Source organism: Sorex fumeus, unplaced genomic scaffold, assembly GCF_029834395.1.
Source record: "Sorex fumeus unplaced genomic scaffold, SorFum_2.1 ptg000037l, whole genome shotgun sequence".
NCBI classification, from domain to species: domain Eukaryota; kingdom Metazoa; phylum Chordata; class Mammalia; order Eulipotyphla; family Soricidae; genus Sorex; species Sorex fumeus.
Window position 1 is genome coordinate 62,657,022 of NW_026606094.1, and position 15,724 is coordinate 62,672,745.

The 15,724-nt window shown below is 41.3% G+C and overlaps 1 protein-coding gene across 1 annotated transcript in view; it reads left to right on the forward strand.

Moving 5' to 3' along the window:
• The window catches only part of ABCB5 (ATP binding cassette subfamily B member 5), a 172,966-nt gene that overhangs the window by 127,467 nt on the left and 29,775 nt on the right, over positions 1-15,724 (forward strand). Inside the window, 3 exon segments of the mRNA XM_056118701.1 lie at positions 4,500-4,653; positions 4,656-4,702; positions 9,859-9,959. Coding sequence (XP_055974676.1) covers positions 4,500-4,653; positions 4,656-4,702; positions 9,859-9,959 — 302 coding nt within the window.

The window sequence follows — 15,724 nt, forward strand, 5'->3', positions numbered from 1 at the left end:
TACTCAATACAGGGAATCTGTGGGGCTCCGCCCTCGTTCAGTTCCAGTGTGGAACTAACTTTTAATTAGCTCTCTCAATATGCCAAGGAAATTAGCATAATATTAAGGCTCACATTGTTTACTTCCCATCTCAATTTTCGATTGCCTTTGATCCATAATCCTGAAAATCCATACATGCATTGAAGCTATTTTTGTTTGTTTTAGATGGGACAATAAATCCATTCTCTGGTACTTCCTGTTGGTCAGAAGCAGAAATCATACCATGTAGAATGTTATTTCTATGATTGTATATTGATTTCCTTCTGCTGGAGTGACAGCACAATGGGTAGGGCGTTTGCCCTGCACGCGCCTAACCAGGTTGGATTCCTCCATCCCTCTAGGAGAGCCGGGCAAGCTACCAAGAGTATCCCGCCCGCATGGCAGAGCTTGGCAAGCTACCCGTGGCGTACTTAATATGCCAGAAAGAGTAACAACAGATCTCACTTCGTGTTCCTGGAGCGAACAGAAGTCATTGGGTGCTAACACTAATGGAGATGTTACTGTTGCCTGCTCAAGCAAAATCGGTAAACAACAGGATGACAGTGCTACAGTGCTAGACATTTGTCTTCGCATACTATCATTTTGTTAGCAAAGTTGTATTCTCCACGCTTAACATGGTACCCTGGACACTACAGATACTCCAGAAATAATTATCTAAAGAGTTATTTAATTATGGAGTCAACCCTGACACTGCCCTTGTATTTCTGTTATATTCAGGCAAAAGTTCTCTCTTCTTTCCTTTCACAGATCCCTTCCTTCAATTAAAAAGAAGTTATTCAGTTATAACTTTCTACACTTGATTTCCAAAAATAAAAATAAAACCTGTATCTTTGTGCATTTTTTCCAAAGATACACTATTTAAGGATAGGGTGACAGTAGGTAGGACACTTCCTTGCACATGGCCTACTCAGGTTCGATCCTTGGTACCGCAGTGGTTCCTTGGGCATACCAAGAGTGATTCCTGAACATAGAACCAGGAGTAAGCCCTGAGCACAGTCAAGTGTGACCCAAAAACAAACAAACAAAGACCCAAAAGAGATCAATTTTCTATTTCCCTTTAGTTTTTATAATAATACCCTTCAAAGCCCGATACCTGTTATTTTCTGTTATGTTACTTCTTTCTGAAACAAAAGAATTATATGTGGGGCTGGAGCAATAGCACAGCGGGTAGGGTGTTTGCCTTGCATGCAGCTGACCCGGGTTCGATTCTCAGCATCCCATATGGTCCCCCAAGCACCGCCAGGAGTAATTACTGAGTGCATGAGCCAGGAATAACCCCTGTGCATCGCCGGGTGTGACCCAAAAAGCAAAAAAAAAAAAGAATTATATGCAAATCCTTCTTATCCTGCCACTTTCTTAGAAGGCAAGGTTTATGGCTGTGCTTGGCTTCACTGCCTGAACATTTCAATCAGCTTGTGGTGGTTTAAACTACAGCGTCAGGGGCTGGAGCGATAGCATAGCGGGTAGGGTTTTTTCCTTGCACGCATCCAACCCAGGTTCGATTACCAGATTCCCATATGGCCCCCTGAGCACCGCCAGGAGTAATTCCTGAGTGCAGAGCCAGGAGTAATCCCTGTGCATTGCTGGGTGTGACCCAAAAAGAAAAATACAAATAAATAAAAAATAATAAAATAAATAAATAAAAATAAACTACAGTGTCAATCAGAGAGGTATATAATGTTCTTTTAAACCAAAGAGGAGCTCAGAGTGGATGATCCAAATTTATTGAATGAGCAAAGTTATGCAAGGCAGGCCACTTTATAGAAAAAGTTCTTATGCCCAGGCACAAAGCTCAAATACAAGATCAGGGTCCGGTGCCATAGTACAGTGGGGGAGTATTTGCCTTGAAGGTTCAATCCTCGGCATCCCATATGCTCCTCCAGCCCCAAAAGGAATAATTCCTAAGTGCAGAGCCAAGATTAACTCCTGACATCACTGTGTGGGACCCAAAAAAGAAAAAAAAAAAGCCAAAAAAAGAACAGATTGGTTACATACAGAAAGATTAATTACATTTATCTTTTTTTTCTCTTTATGGGAATTAGATTTCTCAGTGCTGAAGGGATAGAAAATATTGGAAGCAGAAAGCTGAAATAAATGTGCTATATTAAAATTAGAGATATTGGGGCTGGAGCAATAGCACAGTAAGTAGGGCATTTGCCTTGCACTCATCCAACCCAGGTTTGAATCCAAGCATCCCATATGGTCCCCTGAGCACCGCCAGGAGTAATTCCTGAGTGCAGAGCCAGGAGTAACCCCTGAGCATCACTGGGCATGACCCAAAAAGCAATAAATAAATAAATAAAATTAGAGATATTTACATAACCTTGTAGACTTAAGGAAATAATTAGAAATAAATATAGATTTCCATTTGAGCATATATCCTTAAACACACACACATACACAGAAAATTTTACAGTTCTCCCTACTGATATTTCACTAAAAATAAGCACAACTATCACCATACTTTGACTAACAGATAACCTTCTCCACTAGATGAACCAAGGCTCTTAGAGAAAAGAGGATAGAATCTGGAAAATCTTTCTTCTGTAAGAAAGTAAGGACATATTTAAAGAATGATAGAGACATGTCAATGAATAACAAAGTCACACCAAAGGGATTTCAAGTAGCCATATCTGGGCCAATATCAAACAATTATATTAACATTTTGAAATTTTGAAGAAAAATTAAAAATATTAGTCCCTACTGAAATAAATGAATTGGAAAGTTTTATGATAAAAATTTACAAAGCTTCAAAGTATCTCCCCTCAAAACATTTATTAACCACAAAGAAAAAACTAACTTTATGGTGAGAAGCCTGAAAAGCACTACCTTTATGAACTAATGAAAGTGAAAAACATTCAGTAATGAAACCAATTAAATGTGTGTGTCATAAACTGATTGTCGAGATGCAATGAGGACATAAATCACTGCTGTGGCATTGCTGCCAGTGATGCATGATTGAGAGGAGTACACCATAAGCTAAAACCCAAGAAACTGTCGACAAAACACAGGCCTGTAATCTTTCCCAAAAGTCAAGGTCATGAACATCAAAGAAAGAAGGAAGAACTGTTAAAATGCAAGGAGAGTAAAGAGTAAAGAGATAAAACAGGGGCTGGAGCGATAGCATAGCGGGTAGGGCGTTTGCCCTGCATGCGGCCAACCCAGGTTCGATTCCTAGCATCCCATATGGTCCCCCAAGCACCGCCAGGAGTAATTCCTGAGTGCATGAGCCAGGAGTAACCTATGCACCACCAGGTGTGATCTAAAAAGCAAAAACAAAAAAAGACAAAACAACTAAATGGAATGCATGATTCTGAATAGAAAAACTTTGAACGATAAAAGATACTATTAAGATAGTTGATACCCTGAATGAGAGCTGAGGGTTAGATAATAGTTACATCTCAAATATTAATTTCCTGTTTTTGAATATAAGAATATTCTTATTCCTAAAAAGTAGATACATCTATACAAGGCGAGTAGGACATCAATCACTCAAGTGGTACAGAGAACAAAGGGTTCTTAAATTCCACTTAACAAACTATAGGATTGGGGCTAGTTACCTTATCTGTTTATTTCCCCATCTATATTACAGGAATAAACACAGTATCTCATCACTGTTACATTAAATATGATTAAATTAAATAAGATAAATCGCTTAATACTTGATCTAAAGGAGTTGCCTATTTCTTTATCTGGCCACACCCTCTGGTGCTTAAGGGGGGCTCCCAGGACCAATCCCAGCAGTGTTCAGGAAAGCAGGGTCATGCATATGCTAAGTATATGTTCTACCAGCTGTGAAATCATTAATGTACATAAAATATATAGAAATTTAATTTTTATAGACTACATAATGCAAACTTTCCCACTAAAATATTAATTGAGTTTTGGAGAGATACATCAGTAGGTGAGGCACTTGCTTTACTTGCAACCTAGCATGGCTTGAGCCCTGGCATCACAGAGAACCACCAGCAGTGACTGCTGAGCACGTGGAGAACCAGGAGTAAGCCCTGAGCACAGAAGAGTATGGCCCCCAAACCAAAAATAAAGCAAAATATAAACTGACAATTCACCAGTTTATTACCTAAGATGTGCTAGATTCTGTTTTCAGTGACTGTGTAAATTTAATAAATCATTCTCTTGATATATTAAAGCCTTCATAAGGAATTCATATGTAGGGACTAGAGAGAGAGCTCAACAGGCACATGCTTTGTATGTAGGAGGCTGGGATGCCACATGATTCCAATAACCAGGAAGATCCCTGACACCCTCCAAGAGTGATCCCTCAGCACAGAGCCAGGAATAAATCCTGAGCGTAGTGGGGTGGGGAGAGACGCCCAAAAACCAAACAGAAATCTAAGTGTAACCCCTAAAAAAGACTTAATTTTTTTGTGAGAAACTATAGTAGAAATTTTTGCAAATTTTAAGTTAACTCTTTTCCTTCAAACTATGTCTAATAACAGGCAACAGGCTCAAGGGTTGGTGTCTTAACACTAAATGCAACTAACATGGGACTATCAGCTATTATTTCCTTCATGTATGAATGGGAGAAGACACTCTTGATTCTGAGTATTGCTCCAGTATGTTTTCTGACAGGAATGATTGAAACTGCAGCAATAACGGATTTGCCAACAAAGATGAGCAAGAACTTAAGCGTGCTGGAAAGGTAATGTTAATACTGTTCTTACCATCATAAGGGCTGGAGCGATAGCACAGCAGGTAGGGTGTTTGCCTTGCACGCGGCCGACCCAATCAACCCGGGTTCAATTCCTCCACCCCTCTCAGAGAGCCCAGCAAGCTACCAAGAATATCTAGCCTGCACAGCAAAGCCTGGCAAGCCCCCCATGACATATTCGGTATGCCAAACACAGTAACAACAGGTCTCACAATGGAGACGTTACTGGGCCCGCTCGAACAAATTGATGAACAATGGGAGGACTGTGCTACAGTGCTACCATCATAAATGCTCACGGGAAAAGCAGAGTTTCTTCTTACGATAAGTTTATTCTATTTCTTAAAAATGTATAAAGTACGGTACGTGTATTAAATGAATGTAGTTAAGTTGGGGATGAGGTATAAATGCTGTAGCAATATGGTTTGGAACATGACTTCTGCAGCCAAATTTATGGAGTTAAAATTCATATTCTAACAAATGTGTGATATGGGTAAGTTACTTAGTCTTTCAGGTTCTCAAATTTCTCTCCCTGACTCCTAAAAGTATGTTTTTTTTTTTTATCACTTACAGATTTGTGTATTCACTGACTAAAACATGCAAAACTCTTAGAAATGTGTCTGGAAAACTGTGAGCGCTCAATAATGTCAGTCAGGCAGGGCTGCTGAGATAATACTGTAGGTTCTGTGCCCACTGCCAGGGGTTACCCCTGAGCACAGATCCAGGAGTAAACCTGAGCATTTCTGAGTATGGCCTAGCTCCTGCAATAATAATACTGTTAGTCCTTATGACTGTTAGCAAATCATGGGCCAAATTTGCTGACATCATAATTCCCCATTCTCTATTGACTAATACTCAACAGAATATTTTCTGAATAATGTAGGTATTCACTTTTAATTAAATAGGAGATATAATAGTTACTGAATATAAGACTGATTTGATACTGCCTAAAACCACTTGCGGGTGCCCAGGGAGGCAAAACCAGTAGACTGAAGTACTATTCCTGACTCTGTGCTGAAAGAGTACTTCTGGAGGTCTCAGGGGAACACATGGAGTGTCAAGAATCAAACTTCGGTTGGCAAGAGCCTTCCCTGCACTGTTATCTCTCAGGCCCCTAGGATCACATTTTAAAGACAAGGATCATTTTTATTCTGATGATAATGAACCATTTATTTAATTGCTTGGAAATGCTTTGATATATTTAAGCTCATTAGGATCATATTGATAAAATCAATTTTGTATCAGCAATTTAAGGACTTACGGAAACTACTGCTGTTGTAGACATCTAAGAATAGAAAGCTGTCATTTCATCTAATCACTCCAAGTTGGAGTCCCTGTCAAGTGTCCATAATTTTCTGTCACTGTAGTGGCAAACAGTGTATTACTCCCCCATACTATCTGCCCTGGATACCCTTGAATGATAGACAGTTTTGTTTGTTAGCCTTTTGACTCTCTTTTTATTTAAGAGGCAGACTCTCTTTTTATTTAAGAGGCAGAAGTGCTAAGTCAAATTATGTTTAGGTATTTCCAATGTGTCTCCATAATGGCCATTTCAAAAATACTCCCAACAATAACACATGAAAAATCACACTTTCCAATACACCCTCAATAAGATCAATAATTTTTTCTACCATTGTGTATATAATTAGAAAAAATATCTCTCTTTTCATAGTTATGATTTGACAATTTTTTCTTTGAAAATGGTGGGTCATTTGTACTTCCATCTGTAGTATGTGAGCTATCTAATTTATGACATCTCTATCAGCATTATCTTTTTATTAATACAATTTTGTTCAGTTGACATTGCGTTGTAGACTTTAAAATTTGAGTATAGCTTTACATGTCTGTATGTGAATTAGCCTCACCTTAGACATCTTCAAAGTTCTAGTACCATCGTCATGGTCACCCTTCTCCCCTTTCTTCTGATCCCCTCCCTCTTTCCCACTTGGAAATATGATGTTCCTTAGAGAATCTACGAAGTATTTTTGGATTTTTGATTATTACATTTAACATAGGGCTGAAGTGGTAGCACAGCAGGTAGGGCATTTGCCTTGCATGCAGCCAAACAAGGTTCAATTCCTTCATCCCTCTCAGAGAGCCCGGCAAGCTACCGAGAGTATCCAGCCTCCACAGCTGAGCCTGGCAAGCTAACCCATGGAGTATTTGATATGTTAAAAACAGTAACAAGTTTCTTAACGGAGACGTTACTGGTGCCTGCTTGAGCAAATTGATGAACAACGGGAGGTCAGTGCTACAGTGCTACATTTAACATCTGAGTGAAACCATTCTGTACTAATTTTTTACTTCATTATTTCAGGGAGACTAATACACTCATGTTGTCTCAGAAGACATAATTTCATCCTGTTTTGTTTATTTTTAGCTTTTGATACACAATCAGGTGCCTAGGGACTTCTGGCTCAGTGCTCAGGCATCACTCCTAGCTAGGTTCTAGAGATCACCTACTACCATGGATCAAACCTGGTTACCATATGTAAAGCATGTACTCCAGTCCATGGAACTCTCTCTCTGGCCCTGTGTCTTGTAACAAATGAGTAAAATTTTTCCAATATACTTAACCCAGTTTCTTTATCCTTCATCCACCACTGAACTTTCTACCCTTTTTTTCTGTATTAATTGGTACTAAATATTTTTTTAAATTTTTTATTAGTGAATCATCGTGGAGTACAGTTACAGACTTATAAACTTTCATGCTTGCGTTTCAGTCATTCAACGGTCAAGTACCCATCCCTCCACCAATGCCCATTTTCTATCACCAATGGTCCCAGTATCCCTCCCACTACCCCTGCCTCATCTCCTCCACCCCACCCGGCCTCTGGGGCAGGGCATTCCCTTTTGTTCTCTCTCTCCTTTTGGGTGTTGTGGTTTGCAGTAGAGGTATTAAGTGACCATCATGTTCGGTCTATAGTCTACTTTCAGTCCGTATCTCCCATCCCAAGTGGGCCCTCCTAGCACCCTTTACTTGGTGGTCCCTTCTCTATCTGAGCTGCCTTTTCCCCCCCAGCATTCAAGGCCAGCTTCTAAGCTGTGGAGTAATCCTCCTCATACTTATCTCTATTATTCTTGGGTGTTAATCTCCCATTCTGTTACTTAATATTCTACAATTGAATGCAATCTTTCTATGTCGGTCCCTCACTTTCTGACTCATTTCATTTAACATGATACTTTCCATGTTGATCCACCTATATGCAAATTTCATGACTACATCTTTTCTAACAGCAGCATACTATTCCATTCCTTAGATGGTACTAAATATTTTATTCTATCCTTTCACAATGAATCTCTTTTTCTTAAAGCCTAATATGGGGGCTGGAGCGATAGCATAGTGGGTAGGGCATTTGCCTGCACACAGCCGACCCAGATTCAATTCCCACCATCCCATATGGTCCCCTGAGCACCGCCAGGGGTAATTCCTGAGCGCAGAGCCAGGAGTAATCCCTGTGCATTGCCAGGTGTGACCAAAAAAAGCAAAACAAAAAATTTAAAGCCTAATATGAATTTCTTATGTATATTATATACATATTTATATATATATAGAGAGAGAGATACTCTGTCTTTTGGCGAATCCAGACACAGTGTGATTATTAATAAAGTGAGCTTAATTACTGTCACCCTATCTTGTTTTCTGCCATTTTACCTATTATTTCATTAATATCTATCAGCCTTTTCCTTTTGATCATTTTACCTGGTGATTCTCTCAGTTCCTTCCGTTTTTCCTCTCAGTGTCTTTGCTTCAGATTTTTGGTTTTTGGTTATCAAGAGGTTTTATTCAGGTTTCTCTGTAACAAGGATACCCTTTGGTATCGTTTTGACTGATCAGATTCTATCTTATTCTTCTCCCTCTTTGATATTTTACTGTCTCATTTTATTCTTATTTACATTGCTGCTCCAATATTTACCAAATATTTTAAATATTTACCATAACCAAAGATTTGTATTCTTTTGACTTTTTTCTTTTCTTGCCTGTAATAGAACTCCTTTCAACATTTCTTCTACTGCAGGCCCAATGGTGGGAAACTCCGTTAGCTTTTTTTCATCAGGGAAGATCTTTTTTAATCCTCCATCAGAGTTACATGATTCATTTTATCTGGAGTATTGGACCACACCTTATGGGGTTCAGATTCCACTCCCACCCCATTTTCCAGGTCTCTGTAGTGAAGGGAAAAGAAACCAGGCCTCCTGCATGCAAAGCACACCCTTCAATCTATTGAGTTATCTCTCCAGCTTAATTGATAATTTTAGAGTATTACTATTATTAGCTAAAATTTTCTATCTTTTAGAATGGTAAATATGTCATTCAACTCCTAATCTATTCATCAGTGTTGGGAATATCCAGCCTGTGAGCCAAAGAAGGCTATGAAATCATATAGTCTGGCCCTGGTTCATGACGGAACAGGCACACAGGCATCTTACAGTTTCCATTGGCTCCATCTGCAAGTATTGGATGGCTTGCCGGTGATATTATAATATTTGACTGGCCCTGGCTGAGAAAAGCTTCCTTTCCCCTGCTATAGTTTTGGCTGAGGAATCCAATAATAACTTTATTGGGGTTAGGTTTGTATTTTACCCATTTTCCTTAACAAGTTTGCGTATCTTTTCCTTTATTGTTCCTTTATTATGTGATCATTTTTCAGTTATCTTTTCTAAGACTTACATTTAGAAATTTGGTGTTCTATCACTTTCCTGGATTTCTGTGATTTGGTCTTAAGTTCGAACTCAGGACCTTCAGATTATGAGACTAACGTGCTGACTACTGCGCTAAGGTTGGAGCGATAGTATGGCGGGTAGGGCGTTTGCCCTGCAGGCAGCCAATCTGGCTGACCCAGGTTCGAATCCTCCGTCCATCTCGGAGAGCCCAGCAAGCTACCAAGAGTATCTCGCCCGCACAGCAAAAGCTGGCAAGCTACCCGTGATGTATTCCATATGCCAAACACAGTAACAAGTCTCACAATGGAGACGTTTCTGGGCCCGCTCAAGCAAATAGATGAACAACAGGAGGACAGTGACAGTGACAGGTCTTAAGTTTGGAAAGCTTTCAACTCTTACTCTTTGAATTGATACTTGTTCCTAGTGTTAAGTGACAGAAGTCTAATCATTACTAATTTTATTTTAATAATTTTTGTCCTTATCAGATAGCAACAGAAACTGTGGAGAATATACGTACTATCATATCATTAACAAGAGAAAAAGTCTTTGAGAAAATGTATGAAGAGATGCTTCAGACTCAGCACAGGTGATTATACATTCATTCTGACATTCATTCTGATTCCATAACTCTAGTTTGTTTGTTTATAGAAAAATTTGTTTCTATAAAGTATTCCTGAGTAATTCCTATAGTTTACCGGCCTATTTACTTGCTCTACAATCTTTTCCGGGCTCAAGCGATAGCACAGCGGTAGGGCGTTTGCCTTGCATGCGGGCGAATGGAGTTCAATTCCTCCGCCCCTCTCAGAGAGCCTGGCAAGCTACCAAGAATATCCTTCCCGCATGGCAGAGCCTGGCAAGCGCCCCGTGGCATATTCTATATGCCAAAAACAGTAAAAAGTCTCACAACGGAGACATTATTGGCCCTGCTCAATCAAATCGATGAACAATTGGAGGACAGTGCTACAGTGCAGTGCTACAATGTTTTCCAATAATTCCATATCATAATTCTCTCTATGATTTCCCCAATAGACTGGAAGAGAACTGAAAACAAACACAATTACAATAAATATTTCTGTTCCTCCCACCGTGAACTGACATTACTAAGTATGAATTTTCCCTACTTTCCTGAAATAAGATTCCTAAGATAACATCACTTAATCACTTAACTTCCCGTTAGTCGTCAATTTGCTCGAGCAGGCGCCAGTAACGTCTCCATTTGTCCTTGTCGCGTGCTGGTGTAGCCCAATGGCATCTGTTCGCTCTGGGAACATGAAGAGCCTCAAACTGATCGTTCATGATCTTGATGAAGAAGTCTGACCATCTGGTAGGTGGGTGGCCACACGGTCTTTTAACATCCCGTGGAATTCAATCAGTAACAGCTCTAGTCCAGCGGTCGTCTTTAAATCTCATTACGTGACCAGCCCATCTGATTTTTGACACCTTGGCAAACGAGACAGCATCCCTGATTCTTTTTTTTTTTAAGGTTTTTTTTTTATTTATTTATTGAATCACTGTGGGAAAGGTTACAAAGCTTTCAGGTTTATGTCTCAGTCATGAAAATATCAAACACATTTCCCTTTACCAATACTTATTTTTTACCCTGAAGAACCCCAATAAAACCCCACCCCCCACCCCTCCCCGTCCCTGTGAGGCAGATGAATTCTAGTTAACACTCTATCTGCTTTGATTAGATTCATTGTTTCAATAAGATTCACCACTATTATTTAGAGTTTACCCCCCCCCCCCCAAATCAGACATGCTGAAAAAGCATTGTGAAGTGATTTGCTTTCTAGAGCTGGGTTCAAGAATTAAATGTTGGTTTTGGATTTCTGCTATTTTACCTATTGACCCTGGGAGTATTTCTACTGAAAGTCAGATAGTTAAGAAATTGGTTTCTGTGTTCTGGAGTCGTGGCCGTGCTGGAGAGCCGCTCGCGGGGGGCAACCGGTGGCCTCGGTAGGGCGTGAAGGGCGGAGCGAAACGCCCCCCTTCCCATGAGGTTTTAGTCGCCCCCACACTCCCGGCTCATACCTGCTGTCCACAAGGCTCCCATGTGGCCGCCATCTTTCTTTCCAGAGAGGAGAGGGCGAATGGGGCAACACCCTTTCCCCTCCGGCAGACTTGATGGGCTGGATCAACGCATAGTCCGTTCACTTTTCTGCTCCAAGCTGCTGGGTTCTGCATTAAGTCCTTGTGCTTCTGGGGCCATGGCCGTGCTGGAGAGCCGCTCGAAGCATCCCTGATTCTTGATCGTCGACGGATGTCAGAACTCTGGATTCTTTCTCTCATTTGAGTGAAACGTGATATTCCAAGCATAGCTCTTTCAATTCCTCTTTGGGAGACCCGAATAGCATTCTCATCCTGTTTACATAGGGCCCAGGTCTCTGAGGCATATGTTAATGCAGGAAGAACAGTGGAATCAAAGAGATGTGCCCAGAGCCGGAGGTTCTTCGTCCTCTTAGTTATTTCTTCAACGTTCTTGAAGGCGTTCCAAGCTGCTCTCTTCCTCCTGCGCAGCACAGGTGCCAGGTCATTTGTCATGTTGACTTCTCGACCTAGGTACACATAGCTGTTGCATTCGGAGATGGCCGTTCCGTTGAGAGAGAATGGGGCGTCAGGAACGACACTGTTTCTCATAAACATTGTCTTTGTAAGATTCAGCTGTAGTCCTACCTTTCCACACTCACGGTCAAAGTCGGCCAGCATTTGTGCCGCTTGGCTGATGTTTGGTGTTATTAAAACAATGTCATCAGCAAAGCGGAGGTGGTGTAGTTGCCGACCATCTATCTTCACTCCCATTCCTTCCCATTCCAGTTGTCGCATGATGTTCTCGAGGGTGGCACTGAAGAGTTTCTGTGAAATGGTATCTCCCTGCTGAACCCCTCTCTTGACATCAACGATCACTTCTTTGTAGAATGGTGAGATCCTGGTAGTGAATCCACAATACAGCTCACGGAGGATCTTGATGTATTGGGCTTGAATGCCCTGATTGGCTAGGGCTTCAATGACTGCTTCCGTCTCAACAGAATCAAAGGCCTTCTTTAAATCAATGAATGTTAGACAGAGCGGCATCTTGGACTCCTGAGAAACCTCAATGAGCTTTGTTATCGTGCGGATATGGTCGATGGTGCTGAATCCTTTGTGGAACCCGGTTTGCTCACATGGTTGTCCTTCATCTAGTGTTCTGCCAATCCTATTTAGGATGATTCGAGTGAACAACTTGTAGATGACAGACAATAGGCAGATCGGGCGATAGTTGCCAATGTCATGGATGTCTCCCTTCTTGAACGGTCCTGCTGGTTTTCCATTGGGACAGAACCTTGCATTCAGACAGGTAGCATGTGAAGAGCCGAGCCAGTGTATTGATGAGTACTGACGGCACGTTCTTCAGGTGTTCAGGTCTGACCTTGTCTGGGCCCGGTGCTGTTCGTTTCTTTACCTACAAAATGGCGTGTCGGATTTCGGAAGGGAGAACGTTGGGAACGACATATCCATCCTGTGGAATTTGGTATGTTGGCAAGTAGACATGGCTATCGAAGAGATTTGAGTAGAAGTCATGGATAATCTTCTCCATTGCTGTTCTGGAGGATGTGATGGATCCATCAGGACGTCGGAGGGCAATCATCTTGGTCTTGTAGTTGGCAAAGGACAGACGGGCGTTACGAATACTTTTCCCAGCTTCTGCCGCATCTACCAGCACTTCTACTCTTCTCTCTTTGAGGTCTTCCTTGATTGCATCTCTGCACTGCTTTGCGAGCTCGGACGTTAGCTTGCGTTTGCCCGAGGCATGCACCAAACCACGCTGGCTAATAAGCTCAAGAGTTTTCGAAGACAGCCATTTTTTTTGTGGCTATCTCTCTCTTGGCGTTCCTCGCACATTCATGGAGGTGCTACCTCCACTACCCAGCCACCACCACACTCCAGGACGCTTTCTGGACCCGCGCAGCCACAAAGCAGCCGCGCAACACATCATAAAACACTAAATACCCATTTTCTGGAATTGTCGTACCATATTTGATAGGGTTCAAATATGGTAACACCTACAAGGGCGATTAGAGGTCGTCCCAAAAGTCTCTATCCCTCTCGGAAAGACTGGCAAGCTACCGAGAGTATTCCGCGTGCACGGAAGAGCCTGGCAAGCTATCCGCTGTGTATTCGATATGCCAAAACCAGTAACTACAACTGGTCTCATTCACCTGACCCTAAAGGTTTCACCAACATGGCAGCACTGAGAAGGATGAGAAAGGAGAGGCCGATAAAATCTCAAGGCCGAACTAGGCTGCCACAACGAAGGAAGACAAAACTGATTGTCTGTACTTTCAATGCACATATGCTAGCATCAGATGTATCCATCGAGGACCTGATGGTACAAGCACGAATGATCAAGTACGACATCATTGGTCTGACTGAGACAAGAAGGCATGAATCTCACCATGCCGTTTTCGACACTGGAGAAGAATTGTTCCTTCGAACATGCGATAAAAGAGGTGTCGGAGGCGTCGGTGTCCTTGTCAACACAAACTTGGCCATGAGCATTGATTGATTCGAATGCCTAATAATCCAAATCGGACATTTACATTAGAATAGATGTGGCTCACTGCCGGCAGTTTCTATCTTCGTTGTCTACGCACCAACATCTCATTGTGATGAAAGAGAAATCGAGAAGTTCTACATGGAGCTGGAGAAGTTCTATAAAGAAGACCACACCTTCTACAAGATCATTGTGGGTGATTTTAATGCCAAGATAGGACCGAGAAGATCAGCTGAAGAACTTCACATCGGGACCCATGGCCTAGAATGGAACGAACAGGGTGAGAGACTGTCTGAGTTCATCATGTCAACCAAGACCATCCATGGTAACTCACAGTTCCAGAAGGCAGAATCTAAACGTTGGACATGGGAGTCTCCCGGTGGATGATTCCACAACGAAATAGACCACATCATATTCAATCGACAGTTTTGCCTGACCACTGTCGCTGTTGTCCCCAAATTCCGAATGGGATCGGACCACCGTCTCCTTCGTGCAAAATTCTACTTTACACAGTGGGGAGAAAGGGCTGCAAAGTTTAAAAAGAGAACTTCCAGAACGACCACCAACTGGGAGCTCTTTGGCACTATTGCGGCAACATGGGAAGATGCCATTGTTGACAACATTGATGAGGAATACAATCAACTGGTACAGCACCTCCATGAAGACAACATATTAAAGATAATATATTAAAAATAATACAGTTTCCCAGATCTTTATATTGAATCCCTAAAATAATTCATATTTTAAAACAAGATATAAACAATAAATGTGATTGCTCCTTTTCATTTTAAACTAGTATTTATCACATTTACTCAGCAATAGTTTTTGTATTTATCAGAGAGAAATAGCTGTATGCTCCTTTATTCCAACTTGTGATTCATATCGCCCTCTACTTTCCTCTGTTCATAGTATTAGCACCAGATTACATTAGAAAATATTTCTAAATACTTCTAGACAAAATCTCTTTCATTCTGTCTTCAGCTTTTTTTTTGAGGGGGGCGCAGGGGACTATACCCAGCAATGCTTAGGGGTCACTCCTGGTTACACTCAGGAATCACCCTACTAGTGCTCAGGGACTGACAGAAAGGGATTGAACCCAGGTTGGCCAAGTGTAAAACAGAAGCCTTACCTGCTAAGTTACCTTGATTTACAAGAATTGTTAATATTAGCATTTCACGCATATAGTGCTCTCTCTCTCTCTCTCTCTGTCATCTTTAGCTGTTCTTACATGAACTTTAGTCATTCATTTGAAAGTTTATAGAAACAGTGTGGTTACACAGAACTATAGAGTTTATAGCAATATGGGAAAAAATTAAATCTTTTGTTTTCACTATATCTCTAGTTTTTTTAAAAAAAAATCACTCTCTTTAATCCTAAAAAAAACGTTTTAGCCCCAAAAGATAACATTTCTGGTCTTCTAAATTCACCATTCTAGATTTCTTAAAATGACCTTGCTAGGGCCAGAGCTATAGTTAAGTGGATAGGGCACTTGCCCTGAGTGCAGCCAACCCAGATTTGTTGAACATCATATATGGCCCCTGAGCACTGCCAGGAGTTAGCCCTGAGCACAGAACCAGGGATAAGCTCTAAGCACTGCAGGATGGCCCCAAACCAAAAATAAATAAAATAAAACAAAATTGTATTGCATAACAGAATCTGTGAACTGATCTACTGAACTGAGCTATGGCAGAGACGGGAGGGGGAGGGCAAGTTTTCAGGGAGGGAACCAAGAGATGGTAGAGGGAAGGTTGTAGCACTAGATGCATGAAACCCTGTCACTGTCACTGTCACTGTTCTTTCATTGTTCATCGATTTGCTCA